At 33.4% G+C, this 16,178-nt stretch overlaps 1 protein-coding gene across 4 annotated transcripts in view; it reads right to left on the bottom strand.

The window, feature by feature from the left end:
• Positions 1–5,851: 5,851 nt before the first annotated feature.
• Positions 5,852–16,178, bottom strand: part of mxt (Eukaryotic translation initiation factor mextil) — a 69,733-nt gene continuing 59,406 nt past the window's right edge. For all 4 annotated transcript variants that reach the window (XM_069842456.1, XM_069842455.1, XM_069842454.1 and 1 more), the window contains one exon: positions 5,852–12,985. In XM_069842456.1, the coding sequence (XP_069698557.1) occupies positions 12,878–12,985 (108 nt within the window). In that variant the 3' untranslated portion in view covers positions 5,852–12,877. The remainder of the gene's footprint in view (positions 12,986–16,178) is intronic.

The following is a 16,178-nucleotide window of genomic DNA, read 5'->3' as shown; positions in this document are numbered from 1 at the left end:
CGAATTTTTAACACTTATGCGATACACGATAACACAAGGTAATGCAATAATTTTCGGTAATTATAACATTCCTTTGAATTCATTCAACATAGAAAGACATTATTACATTAATGAAACACAAGTGAGTTCATTCTTTTTGGACTATAACTCCATAATTCTTTGTTTGAAAGTTGGCTACGGTACTCTGAATGGTTCAATTTCGGTTCGAACTTCGAAAAGTTTGTTTAATATTTCGAAATAAGCGAAGTCTGCTTTCTTTTCTTATTAACTTCTTATTTTGCTTCAGATTAAACCCAAAATATCGATCCACCACGCTCGCGATATATTATCTCTTCGAAAATTGTAAATCATGCAGTCATACGCTAAGTTAATACCGGTACTAATTACCGTATTGAAATAAACATTGGCAGCAAAAAAGCAACACTTCATGAAATATTACTTTATGCAATACAATACCTTACAGTCCCACATAAACATTTTCTGTAGAATTTAGCCTAGTTATTTCTGCTCCATCTCTTATTTCAAATACCATATTCTCCTCTCCAGGCAATTAAAACTTTTTGACACTTGGGCCCTGAACATAGCGTACTTTCTAAGCCTACTGTAGGCCTACTTCACCTCTGAACTTCAAAGCATGCAATTTCATAAAATTGAGTTTTAAACTAACTGAACCACACCTGTGGAGTAACGGCTAGCGCGTCTAGCTGCGAAACCAGATGGCCAGCGTTCGATTCCTGGTCAGGGCAAGTTACCTGGTTGAGGTTTTTTTCCGGGGTTTTCCCTCAACCCAATATGAGCAAATCCTGGATAACTTTCGGTGCTGGACCCCGAACTCATTTCACTGGCATTATCACCTTCATCTGATTCAGACGCTAAATAACTTGAGATGTTGATAAACTTACTTACTGGCTTTTAAGGAACCCGGAGGTTCATTGCCGCCCTCACATAAGCCCGCCATTGGTCCCTATCCTGAGCAAGATTAATCCAGTCTCTACCATCATATCCCACCTCCCTCAAATTCATTTTCATATTATCTTCCCAACTACGTCTCGGCCTCCCCAAAGGTCTTTTTCCCTCCGGCCTCCAAACTAACACTCTATATGCATTTCTGGATTCGCCCATACGTGCTACATGTCCTGCCCATCTCAAACGTCTGGATAAAGTGTCGTAAAATAACCTACTCGGTCGGGACAAGTTATCTGGTTGAGGTTTTTTCCGGGGTTTTCCCTCAACCCAATATGAGCAAATGCTGGGTAACTATCGGTGCTGGACCCTGGATTCATTTCACCGGCATTATCACCTTCATCTCATTCAGACGCTAAATAACCTAAGACGTTGATAAAGCGTCATAAAATAACCTACTAAAAAACTAATTGAAATGACTTAATTCATAAAATTAATTAATTGATAGAATGGAAAATTCAAGATTACAGAAACAAATTCTAACTTATCAGGCACATGAAAAAGATCGGGAAGAACTAAAAGAAAAAGGTGACATCAGAATGAAATACTGTAGGTCAGTGGGCCTAAATTCCCTGGCAGATAGAGGAAAAGACTGAATAATAAATTGCAATTCCATCAATCACATTAGATATGACCAGGGTTTAGAATAAAATCATTCATTAGTAAACCATAAAACCTTAATGCTGGAAGGACATTTATCTCATATGATAATCTGGGATAAATACTGAGGGTAGGAGATTCATAAACCACCCTTCAACATTGAAAGAGAAAGAAGAAACGACCTACCTCAACAATAATGAGTGAGAATATGGATTAATATTTCATAGTTTTTTATTTTTGTTTTTCCCTGATAAACTGTTGTTATTTGAATAAATAAATGACGACTTCACAATGTTAACATTATAAATTTCGGTGTTATGTTATACTTGAGTGACTAGTTTCGATGTTGTTTCCATCATCCTCTGATTTTTTTTTTTCCGATCAGTGCAGACAGATTTCTAAACTCTAGAACTTCTGAACAATTTTTCAACTGGAGGCTAATTCTGCAAATAATAATTAAATTATGTACTTATAAATACAAATATTTTTCTCCGATTTTTTTTTGCAATAGGGACCCTTTAATTTTCTGTATACTTTCATTTAATTCAATCCTACATACTTAGTATGACAATAGTGAAGGAATAGGCACAGACAATTGGCATGTCAAAAACCATTTTCTGCACGAGAAATACTGAACATGTGTATTTTTGTAGATATCTCAAAACCAACTTTTTCAGATCACAATACTTACTTTTGCAATGCTGAAATCTTTTTCTGTACTAGAAATACTGAACATGTGTATTTTTGTAGATATCTCAAAAACGACTTTTTCAGATCACAATACTTACCTTTACAATGTTGAAAACATTTTCTGCACTAGAAATACTGAACAAGTGTATTTTTGTAGATATCTCAAAACCGACTTTTTCAGATCACAACACTTACCTTTACAATGTTGAAATCATTTTCTGCACTAGAAATACTGAACAAGTGTATTTTTGTAGATATCTCAAAACCGACTTTTTCAGATCACAATACTTACCTTTACAATGTTGAAATCATTTTCTGCACTAGAAATACTGAACAAGTGTATTTTTGTAGATATCTCAAAACCGACTTTTTCAGATCACAATACTTACCTTTGTAATGCTGAAACCATTTTATGCACTACAAATACTGAACATGTGTATTTTTGTAAATATCTCAAAACCAATTTTTTTTTCAGATCACAATATTTACCTTTATAATGCTGAAACCATTTTCTGCACTAGCAATAATGAACATGTGTATTTTTGTAAATATCTCAAAACCAATTTTTTTTTTCAGATCACAATACTTACCTTTACAATGCTGAAACCATTTTCTGCACGAGAAATATTGAACATATGTATTTTTGTAAATATCTCAAAACCAATTTTTTTTTCAGATCACAATACTTACCTTTACAATGCTGAAACCATTTTCTGCACGAGAAATCCAGAACATGTGTATTTTTGTAAAAATCTCAAAACCGATTTTTTTTAAAGATCACAATACTTACCTTTACAATGCTGAAACCATTTTCTGCACTAGAAATACTGAACATGTGTATTTTTGTAAAAATCTCAAAACAGATTTTTTTTCAGATCACAATACTTACCTTTACAATGCTGAAACCATTTTCTGTACTAGAAATACTGAACATGTGTATTTTTGTAAATATCTCAAAGCCGACTTTTTCAGATCACAACACTTACCTTCACAATGCTGAAACCATTTTCTGCACTAGAAATACTAAACATGTATATTTTTGTAAAAATCACAAAACCGATTTTTTTTTCAGATCACAATAATAACCTTTACAATGCTGAAACCATTTTCTGCACTAGAAACACTGAACATGTGTATTTTTGTAAATATCTCAAAACCGTTTTTTTTTTCAGATCGCAATAATTACCTTTACAATGCTGAAACCATTTTCTGCACTAGAAATACTCAACATGTGTCTTTTTGTAAATATCTCAAAATGCGACTTTTTCAGATAACAACACTTACCGGTATCTTTACAATACTGAAACCATTTTCTGCACGAGAAATCCTGAACATGTGTATTTTTGTAAATATCTCAAAGCCGATATTGTTTCAGATCACAATACTTACCTTTACAATGCTGAAACCATTTTCTGCACGAGAAATCCTGAACATTTTATTTTTGTAAATATCTCAAAGCCGACTTTTTCAGATCACAACACTTACCTTTACAATGCTGAAACCATTTTCTGCACGAGAAATCCTGAACATGTTATTTTTGTAAATATCTCAAAGCCGACTTTTTTAGATCACAACACTTACCTTTACAATGCTGAAACCATTTTCTGCACGAGAAATCCAGAACATATGTATTTTTGTAAAAATCTCAAAACCGATTTTTTTTAAGATCACAATACTTACCTTTACAATGCTGAAACCATTTTCTGCACTAGAAATACTGAACATGTGTATTTTTGTAAAAATCTCAAAACAGATTTTTTTCAGATCACAATACTTACCTTTACAATGCTGAAACCATTTTCTGTACTAGAAATACTGAACATGTGTATTTTTGTAAATATCTCAAAGCCGACTTTTTCAGATCACAACACTTACCTTCACAATGCTGAAACCATTTTCTGCACTAGAAATACTGAACATGTATATTTTTGTAAAAATCACAAAACCGATTTTTTTCGGATCACAATAATAACCTTTACAATGCTGAAACCATTTTCTGCACTAGAAACACTGAACATGTGTATTTTTGTAAAAATCTCAAAACCGTTTTTTTCAGATCGCAATAATTACCTTTACAATGCTGAAACCATTTTCTGCACTAGAAATACTGAACATGTTATTTTTGTAAATATCTCAAAGCCGAGTTTTTCAGATAACAACACTTACCGGTATCTTTACAATACTGAAACCATTTTCTGCACAGTAAATCCTGAATATGTGCATTTTTGTAAATATTTCAAAGCCGTTTTTTTTTTTCAGATAACAACACTTACCTTTACAATGGTGAAACCATTTTCTGCACGAGAAATCCTGAACATGTGTATTTTTGTAAATATCCCAAAGTCGACTTTTTCAGATCACAATATTTACCTTTACAATGCTGAAACCATTTTCTGCATGACAAATACTGAACATGTGTATTTTGTACAAATCTGAAAGTCGATTTTTTTTCAGATCACAATACTTTGGCCTACCTTTACAATTTTGAAACCATTTTCTGTAATTGTGTATTTTTGTAAAAATCTCAAAACTAGGTTTTTTTTTTCAGATCATAATACTTAACTTTACAACGCTGTAACCATTTTCTGCACTAGAAATACCGTACATGTGTATTTTTGTAAATATCTCAAAGTCGATTTTTTTGAAATCACAATACTTACCTTTACAATGCTGAAAATCATTTTCTGCACGAGAAATACTGAATATGTATATTCTGTAAAATATCAAAAAAACCGTTTTTCAGATCACAGTACTTTTTCTTTACAGTGCTGAAAATCTTGTTACAAATAATTTAAAAACTGAATTCAATATAGCCTATGTCATCTTAAAAAGAAAACAAATAAAAGAACAAAAAAAAAAAAAAAAACATGTGGCATGACAGACTATGAAGGGCCAAGACCGATCAATCGGCTCCTGGTCTCACATTCACATGCCTCAGCAGAGGTGAACGATCATCCAACCAGAACGCATGTCTCATTTAGCATGATGGTCCCTCCAGCCATTACAGCTGACTTCTGTAACTGAATTTCGCTAACTATTGTAGTTACCCAGATTCAACATGATGCTGGATGGGCACCAGTTCCATGCACTGGCCGAAATTTCATGAGAAAATTTCTTCCCTATGGGGATTCAAACCAGAGCGCATTACATGAGTCCTAGGTGTGATGCTTTAGATCATGATGCTATGGCGTGGGATGTCATCTTCAAAGCAATCATGAAAATTAAACAATTATTATCTATCCTACTCGTAATACATGCATTACATGTAAATTTGCCATTGATTTGCCAGTCCTTAATGTGTATGTTTAAAGTTAAATTATGCTCTTAAGATTTCCGTCCATGTTTGGATTACATAGTGTAGGTGAATAAAACAGAGATAATTTTATGCATTTGAGTACCTATATGAGCAGTTATTTTGTGAAAAGTAATACTGTAACATGTACCCGGTACTTTGAGTAGAAACTGAAAGTCGTTTGACCTTAATCTTCACAAAATGTTTAATCATAACTACCTTATTTATTATTTCAACATGATTTGTATAATTACCTGTGGAGAAAACTTGGAATGCTGGTAAAAGATATCTGCAGAGAGAAGAATATTATGTAACTTTCATTGCATATGTCTAAAAGAATGCCATTTTATTTTCACGTATAAAATTTGTCTAATACAAATAACAAAATTTTAGTATTTTCAGACATGATACATTTATCCACTGAAGTTTTACTTTGTTGTTCAATACGCTGTACATGAAATAGATTTGTTCTTTATATTAGATTCTTAAAATGAGAAATAACACATCACTAAAGTTGCCTGAAGTTCTCGATGCAGATTTATAAATGTATGGTTGTATTATACAGTCGCAGAAATGTGGTAAAAAGATAACGTGATCATTTGGAGAACTTCTTACTTACTTATTATTATGGGGAAATAAATATTAATATAAATGTGACTAAAAACTCAACACAAATGTTTCAGTAGGACGGACATATTCAAATACTATGCAATGTTCATATTTAAGTATAATTTACGGTACATAATTTATTATTAAATAATAACAAAAGTAAACCAAATTACTATGCTACTACATCTGTGAACTTTTAACAGGGAAATAATAAATTCTATGAGTGAAATATAATAGCAGTCAGCAATTATATGCATAACCTTTCTCGTTGGATTAAAGCACATCGCTTAAAACTATTTGCACGAACTTTGGCTGCAAGGCATAGGCCTACATCTTACGTCTGGGGAATCTCAAGACTGAATTTATTGCAATGAAATAGGATCATTCCCCTACTGCATGTTTTATTAGTGTGATTTGTTATAGTGCTATATCACAGAGTAAATGTGCAAATCCATGCGAATGTTTTTCCTTTTTCCAATCCATTTCCCATATTTAAACCAAATATTAATTAAATTACTTTTTATATTTATTTGTTTGCAGGTTTTATATGATGAGATTTTACATACACAGCAAAATCAGTATACAAATCGAGCCGAAGTTGCCAACATTAACAAATAATTTTTGTATCAAACTCTTATAATTTGATAGTTACGAGATTCACACAGCAGGTTTCTTTCATAATCATTGTACGAATTGCTAACTGGGAAAAGAGCCATTAGGGACACTCCTGAATTGTTACAATAGTATAGATAATTGAGTCATGGTCATTAATATCAACTACGAAATGAAGGTTACTTACACAAACAATTTCCACAAATTTCTGACAATATAGGCCTAGTTCTTCTTATATAAAATGAAAAGCATCTATGTCCAGATTGCATTGGATAATGTAATTTGGTCCAGCATTCTTAAGTGTGTAATATTTGATACCTGAGAATTAACTAGTATTAAGAAAACTGATACTCAGCAATGTTTATATCCCTATATTATTTTAAAAGGAGAACGAAATTTGCCAATCATTGTTCAAAATATGAAGACAAATCTTCTATTGTCATGTTCAATTTCAGAAAATATTCAGTCATTTTTATGTTTTCCTTCGGAAATACTGTGTTGTCATGTAATTATTTCAATTCAATACATTATAATATAGTATATATATTCTTATCAAATTTAACTGCACTTGTAAAATATGTTTAGGTAAAACTTTAAATAAATTAATATAATAAATAAGACAATTCAAGCATAATATCATAAAAATATCTTTCATAATTGTGTCCAGAAATGGAAGAATAGAGGGTCTTACTGCCATGTCCGTAACCCACAGTCTACATAATTCTTCTTATTATGACATTCGACATTCACTAAGAAGTTCAGTGACTTTTCTGAATTTCATGTTAAAACAATAACTGATTAGATTTCTTATATTAGTTATACAATGAAAATTACAGTAATAGCACAGTCTAGTATATATATATATATATATATATATATATATATATATATATATATATATATATATATAGTCACGAAGCTCAATACGTAGGGAATATGCATCCATAGATAGTTGCTAACCACTAGGATTGCTACTATTGCCTCATCAAAGACAATGGGAAATACTACTGGCACAGTCTATTGTTCCTAATACCCTCAACAACTCAAGCTTCGTGACTGTACTAGACTGTGGTAATAGTAGAACTCTGCCATCAGAATATATTTTATATTAATTTTATCCATTATACTAGATCATGATTTGAATTATATTTTTTCAAGGGCTGAGAAACATCTTAATTAACGTGGTTTTGAGCTCTATTTCTCATAGTAGGTATGCACTCTTATTCAATAAGTGTTAGCAGCGCTTACGGATATTTTCTGGAAGCTGTGGTCATTAAACAAAAATGTACACATAAACATGGGTCTAATTATTTTTCGATAATAATGGTGCTATAACAATTTGAAGCTTAGAAGTAACAGTGGTAATAGTATTAATTATAAAAGAAGTATCGACACAAACATGTTCAGAAACACTGATTCATTAAAAAAACAAATATATATGCTTACAATAAAGACTGAAGCCCACTCCCTTCTAGGCACTCAAATTGACGATTGGTGATGGGTTTAAGCTTGATCAAAACTTAAGCAAATCAGGTGAACTAAGAGGGGCCCACAAAAACTGCGTAAGACTTTCGTAGTCCACCTAAAACAGTCGTTATCTGGACTAACCAGCAACAAGTTCCCTTCAACTCAAAATAACATAAAAACTGTCAGACAATTATTGCACATTGAAAAATCTTTTAATATAAAAAGAAGTAACGTTAGTCATTTGAAAAAGAGAAGAAATATGGTGCAAAACATATGACGAAGAAACCAATTTGAAATACAACATTTTTGACAAAATTAAAATGAACAATTACTCACTTGGATAAACTTTTGCAAATGGGAGAACTAGAAAACAAAAACATTAAGATAATGTAACAGAATACCAGATATGAATTTGAGATAATTTTATGAATCATACTTGCGTTCATATGTCAAGCAAATTTTACACAGAAGAGTTTCATTGTATTCCTGAAATTTTGGTTCTCAGGAGTTGAGATTTCGCACTTTTGCCAGCGATGACATAAAGATCAGTACATCTGAGACAGAAGCAGTAGAACACCTAACTATTCAATATTTAAAATAAATCAGGCAGAACAAAACCAAACGGTACCCAAATATTTTGGCTAAATACAACAATTCATATATAACTTTCTTCATAACAGCAAATTTATAGTCCTAGCGAATAATAGCTTCTCACAGAAATTAGTAATCTCCTAAGGCTCAGTCCTGAGTCCTGCTTTGTCTAATATTGCCACCAAGGACATAATCAAAGAACTATCTAACACATAATGCTCCATGTATGCTGAAAATGGTCACTACATATTTCCACATTAAGAGCTAAATACACAGTCTTCGTCAAGAAACAGAAACCATCACTCTGTTAGACAATCCCATAAATCTAGACAAGACACATAAAATACTGGGAGTACTCTGTAGGGAAAATATCTTGGAAATAAGATATCGAAAATAATGTTACAAAGTGTATAAGTGGACTAAACCTAATGATGACTAGCCGAAGATGGAGGACCAATACAATCACACTTAGATAGTTTCATCTAACATATCCAATCTATTTCACGTATGCTAGTGCAGTCGAGATGCAGTCCAAAACATTGGGGACTATTCAAAATGAAGCATTACGAATACGTTTTCGTTTCCCCATAATAACACCAATCTAAGTCATGGAAACTGAACTAAACGTTTCAAGCTTACAACTTGACATACAGACACAATTAATCACCAAGTATACATGAAAAACCAGGCTCTCCTGCTTACCTCTCATGTATCAGACCACCTAACACAAAGTTATGCAAACAATCCTTCAGATGCAACCTAAGCTAAATTACACATTTAGTACGGTACCAGTACCTTCAGATTGTATTTGTACACTGTAAATTCAATACCATCATGGAAATGGGAAAGCAAATATAACGCTAAATATTCCAAGCAAGCTCACCAAGCAAGATCAATGAACATCACGAAGATCATACACTCAGTGAAGCAAAGACAAAGCAGGAACAGGCTTCTATTGCCATCAAGTACGAGAGTAATATTATGTACCAGCAGCTTCCAAATCTAGAGTTGCAAAACTTCTTACAATAGATGGGACCCTCATCTCCTCATTGCTAGACAAGAAACTATGCGTATTTTCAGATTTGAAGTCAGCCTTACAAAGTTGGACATTCATGGTTCACTAAATTGTGTCCACAAAGCACAGAGGTGTCCAAGATACAAGGTGAAACAAAATTCTGAATATAGTAGTCAAGTAGTGTATCCTATCTGCAGCATTGAACAAGGAAACTACACAAGTATAATAATAATAATAATGATTTAATAATGAAGTATACAAAAACGAAAATAATGGCTCTTAAAGGAAGAGATCTGTTAAGAGCAAAAATTTGCATTAATAATAAACCCATCCAACAACAAAGTGATTTTAATTATCTTGGTTACATTGTGTCATATACCGGCAATAGAGATGTGCAAAATAAATTAAACAAATTCCAAACACTATGTGGTACAATAAAAAGAACTTTTAAAAATTGTAATAGGGCAACACTGTTAAAACTTTACAAAGTAATGGCGATCCCAACCTTGCTTTATGGGTGTGAAAGTTGGGTCTTGACTATCTCACAACAGAAGAAAATAGAGGCTGCTGAGATGAAATTTTTGAGACAGGTGGCAGGTTATAGACTCATAGATAAAAAGAGGAATGAAGATATTAGAAAGGAATTGGAAATCCAGAGTCTAAATGAAACAATCATTGAATACAGACAAAGATGGCAAGATCATATACAAAGAATGGATGAAGATCGTATGCCACAAATAATAAATAAGTATAAACCTGTAGGTAGAAGAAATGTCGGCAGGCCACGGATGAGATGGTCGGATCAGTTTTCTTGAAGACGGAACGAGCCACAAGGCTTATGCCGTGATGAAGATGATGATGATGATAATGAAGTATACGTATTTTACTGTTGTAAACAGGCCTACTGTAATAGTTGAATATTCATTTCTTAACTTAGTTTATTGAATTTAAATTTTGTAAAGCTTTTGTTTAATTATTATTATTATTATTATTATTATTATTATTATTATTATTATTATTATTACTTAAATTATTCGATTCAATAAATCTTTTTCTTTCTTCAACTAGTGTTTTCTTCCCAACTTCTACTCAAAATTTTAATTATATTTAACTTTTAGTATTATATTATGTAACTGGAACTGCCCCAAGCACAAACATTTGCTCTTTTGGGTGTAAACTTTATTATTTTAAATATGTGTATGTAGCCTAATTTGTTATTTTAATAAGATCACATTTAAATTTAAAAAAATTAAACACATTTAGTCAGTCGTAAAACTAGTTATAGCTATCTATTGTGCTCTATGTTTATAAAACAACATACTGTAACATTTTTTCAACAATTTCAGTAGTTCCATTTGGATTTAATTGTTCAGATCTGGAGACACACATGCACACTTTTACATATTTTTACCGAAAAATTCTATGCTAAGACACTGTCTCTAGATTTCATCCTGGAGTTTGCATAGACTATGCCTTTTCAAATTTTCGTCGCAGTCCTAATAATGTCACAGTAAGTTCTGGTTTATTACAAAGACGTGACAGTCCATTTCTCGTTCATAACCTTTAACCTCACAATGTACGTAAAGGTATAAGCTAATCCTTCAGGTAGAACCTGTTCGTCAATTCTGAACAACTGAATTAAGGATATTTGAAACATTTTTCTCGTTAAATCGAAGATGATAAAGTGAGTCTGCCTACCTATGACCAAAAGGATATTCAAGTTACAGAAAAGAGAAGCTTTCAAGATATAAAGGATTTAAACCTTATACATTTATAGCATTTTAATCATTCCAAAGGGCGATGTCCAAGATAGAGAGGTGTTCAGGACAGAGATGTCCAACTTGAGGGGCTTTACTGAGTATGCGTTTGTATGTATGTATGTATACATAGAGATAACGATGTAAGAGTAATGAACTTGCTGACGAAAGTAACCAAAGACATAGCCAATTCAGATCAACCTGTCCAGAAATTACACACATCAATATGCTGTAAAATTGGCAAGATAAAACACAATACTTCCTTAAAATATGGAAGACACTTGATTGATAAAACAGCGATAAAAATCGTTCAATCTACACTATCCAAATAACTCTGAATGATATTAAGTTGTATAAAATGTACAGAGAAAAATCAAACCTTATTTCAAGAGCTGGGATAAAACACATTACAACTGAATCGTATTTACACTGTTTCAATATTTTTCACGACCCTGTTTGTAAATGCTGCAGGAGGGAAATGAAGCATAGAAACACATTTGGTGAATTGTTCATCTTTCAGCCCATCAAGTGAAAAATTAAAAATAATGCGACAGGACGTATTATCAATTTTAGCAAATAAAAGACTAACCTTTTGTTGAATTATACACGCACATTGGGAAATTGGCTCCCAGTAGGTACCACATAGCAAGAAGAAAGGATTACAAGCCGAAGAAAATTGTCTGTGATGGTTAGGTTGCAAAAAATTTTCAAGTACCGATATTTTAGTTTCAAGAAAAGGGAAATTGTATTTTATTTCGCAGATCACACAACATTAATGGGTTCTTTATGAATGGTATGATTTTATCTGGCAGAATTTGTTTTGCCTGTGTAAAACGTTTACAGCAGATCCTGGTTCAAGGTGTTCCTCCCGAATTGAAAAATAACTACCTACTCTTAATTGTTCGAAAATGGATCCAAATTCAAGTGACCTATTTTATTCGAAAAGACCTGAGAAATAACCTTCTTAAGATGAATCACTATGTACAGAGTATATATATCTCGAAGAGTCATGGATCATTCAACAGGGGAAGTAATATATTCTTCACTTATCGAACAGTGGCGAGATGTACTTTTTTTTCTAAATGTTTTTTTCAAAACCAGTCAAATATGTTGAGTCATGTAGACTGCAGGTTACAGAATGAATGTACGCCTGAATGGTGTACTCAAATGCATTACTGCCAAAGCAATCATCCAATATGAATAATGCTCTGTTAATTTTAAATAAAAAGTGGAGTTGAAGCAACTAGCAGGAAACACACATTCTTTAAAAATTATAATTTGTTATTCAGGATCGGGTGAATCAGTTTCTGTAGCACTTAGAACTGCACTTGAACCCTCTGACTCCTGGCACTTCTGGATGTATGCAACCGGATCAAATGGTTCTGCTGCCTGAAATTCAAAAACAGATATAACATTATGAGAATTCTATAATAATCTTCATTCCTCTCATCATTGAAAACAAAAAAATTTCAATATACACCACAAAAAAATGGCCATTATCGACATCCCCTATAAAAGATGTGAAGAACTGTAGTATTTAGTTTTGTCCCAATAAACTCAAATAACTCAATGGGAAGATTATATTAAAATTGATTTGAAGGAGGTGGGATATGATGGTAGAGACTGGATTAATCTTGCTCAGGATAGGGATCAATGGTGGGCTTATGTGAGAGCGGCAATGAACCTCCGGGTTCTTTAAAAGCCAGTAAGTAAGTAAACTCAAATATTCCTTTCCTTTCCTCACACGATCTCGTCATCTGTTAGATCTATGATGAAGAGCAATTTTTTTTATTTTATGCCGGTGGATATTTGTTCAAAATTTATTTTATACTTCCATTCATTTTTTTACATCTTTGTGGTTTGACATTGGCATCAGAAATACATTCTGAAAATATGTTTTCTAAATATAGGAAGGTAAATACTTTTTTGATCAATTTTTTACGTAGATTTACGTCTATAGATTGTTCCCCAGAGGTGACATTTCAGAGATGGATTTACTGCAGAAACATCATTGTCACCGATAGGGGCGGATGCAAGGGGGGGGGGATTAAGGGGATATATCCCCTCCCGAAATTTTAAGAAAAATACGAAACAAGAAACAAAAATAACATTCATTTTAATTCGTGAATGTACATAGGAATTAGAGAGTTTTCCACGTAAATTCTCTTTGCTAAAATGTTAAATTCCAAGAACTGCAGGAAGACAAACACAGCGTTCTTACTTCAAGACAGAGAGTCATGAAGAGTATTTTAGGCTTTTAATTTTCCTTCTCTTCTTAGACTATTTCATTAGTTAGCTCAAGGACAGGTTTTTAAATCATAAGGGAATCCTAAAGTCCATACAAACTTTTCTGCCTAAAAACATAGTGCGAGCATCAGATGAAGATTTAGAAACTGCTCTTGAGGCTGTAGTAAATCTGTGGCCCAATGATGTTGATGCATCACCAGAGTATTTCTTCAATGAATTGAAGATGTGGAGAAGAAATTTCCTTGATCAGAAAAATCTTCACCTAATACCTACTGATTTTATATCATCTTTGAACAGGTGCAATGAAATTATTTTTCCATGCACTCTCAAGGCGCTGAAACTTTTCTGCACGTTGCCTGTAACTACAGCAACACCAGAACGGTCGTTCTCAACATTGCGGTATTTGAAGATTTACTTGAGAAGCACAATGGGAGCAGACAGATTAAATGCACTGGCCTTGATGTATATACATAAAAATGTAGAAGTAAAAGCTCATGAAGTACTGGGTGAAATGACTAAGAAACCTCGTCGCCTTCTTCTGTAAATGTCATTCTGTCATTGTTTTTGTATTGCAGTCATTGTAAATGTTAAAATTTAAAAATTATGGTTTATTTAACAACGCTCGCAATTGCCGAGGTTATATCAGCGTCGCCGGTGTGCCTGAATTTTTTCCCTCAGGACTTCTTTTACATGCCAGTAAATCGACTGATATGAGGCCTGTCGCATTTAAACATTCTTAAATGCCATCGAGCTGGGTTGGGGTAGAACCCGCAACTTCGAGCACAGAAGGCTATACCAACTACGCTACTCAGGCCAACCTGTAAATGTTTGTGACTCGGAAACAAATTGTGAGTATATAAACTTATTTCTCATACTCCATTTTTACTATCTCCTCAAATCCCTCCCCGAAAAAAAATCCTGCGTCCGCCCCTGGTCACCGAGTCAAAGTGGAAACTGTGAACACTCTTTATGAACTCTATTGACGAAATTCTGGGCCTGAAGTCTCACAGACCTCTCTTTCCCTACTGATTTCCTTATTTCAATTGATATTTTCCAGAAGATGCAATGACCAAGAAACCTTTAGCCCATGTACTGGGTTTTTGCCGGAAGGGAGAATTACTGAGACTTGACCGTCATAATAAAATTGGCTCAATGATTGCCAATGAACTTCGCCGGGCTGATAAGTATGAGGTGTACGAGGAAATTGGGTGCCTTTCCGCTGACGGATCAACTCGAAGAGCAGATATAATTGTTATAGACCAAAAACAAATTGTGGACTCATTCTCGATCACACAGTCCGTTTTGAGAACAGCGAGGAACAACCTAGAGAAGTCTGCAAAGAAAAACGAGCAATTTGTCTGCCATGCTGCAGCGATTTGGAGACCAGATATAACATCAAGACATGGGACATTATAGGAATTATGACTGGGGCTAGAGGTACAATCCCACGGGAGTCCTTAGAAGTCTTCCGAAAATTAAAAGTTCCTGACAACACCCTGGACATGATATCCTCCACTGCACTGAAGTCATAGATTTGCATAATTAATCATCATTTATATTCTTTATTAATTGTAATTTGTCTTATAGCCTAAATTGTTTGTTGCATTTCCAATAAATTTTTCAATGATAGTCTACCTAACTAGGGGTTTCTATTAAAGAAAAAATTGAATTAAATATGTTGTTGTTTTCTAATGCCAGGCATTTGACAATAAAGTCATTTGACCTCTTGCACTCCAATATTTTTCAAAGACATTATCATGGTCAGCCACTGAAGCACAGATTTTGAGGTGTTCCGAATCCATTTCTTGGTTTGAATTCCACAATGGGCAGTTAGGGGACTGATATATTCCAATTCTATGCAGGTGTTTGGCCAAACAATCATGGCCTGTTGCCAATCTAAATGCAGCTACAGACGATTTTCGTGGTAAATCGGGAATTAACTGTGGATTTTGATGCAGAGAGTTCCATTTTTTCCCTTGAGATTGTGTTATATGTTGTTTGTTGAAGTCTAAGTATGTAGATTTAATAAATCTTTTCACAGAGTAATATGTAGATTTAGTAACAGGTCTGTAAGTAGCAGTGCTGCCCTTTGCTAAAGCATCCGCATTCTCGTTTCCCAGGATTCCACAATGGGATGGTATCCATTGGAATACAATTCTTTTATTGAGTGATATTGAGAGAGCATTTTGGTTATTTCTGAAGTTTGAGATGAAGGGGTGTGTTTAGAGACTATTGATAGAATAGCTGCTTTCGAGTCTGACAATATAACTGCATTCTTAAATTTATTGATGTGAAATAGAAGATTCCTGAGACTTTCACTTATTGCAACGATATC

This window comes from Periplaneta americana, chromosome 12 (genome assembly GCF_040183065.1).
Source record: "Periplaneta americana isolate PAMFEO1 chromosome 12, P.americana_PAMFEO1_priV1, whole genome shotgun sequence".
Taxonomy (NCBI): domain Eukaryota; kingdom Metazoa; phylum Arthropoda; class Insecta; order Blattodea; family Blattidae; genus Periplaneta; species Periplaneta americana.
This window is presented reverse-complemented; position numbering and strand designations above follow the sequence as displayed.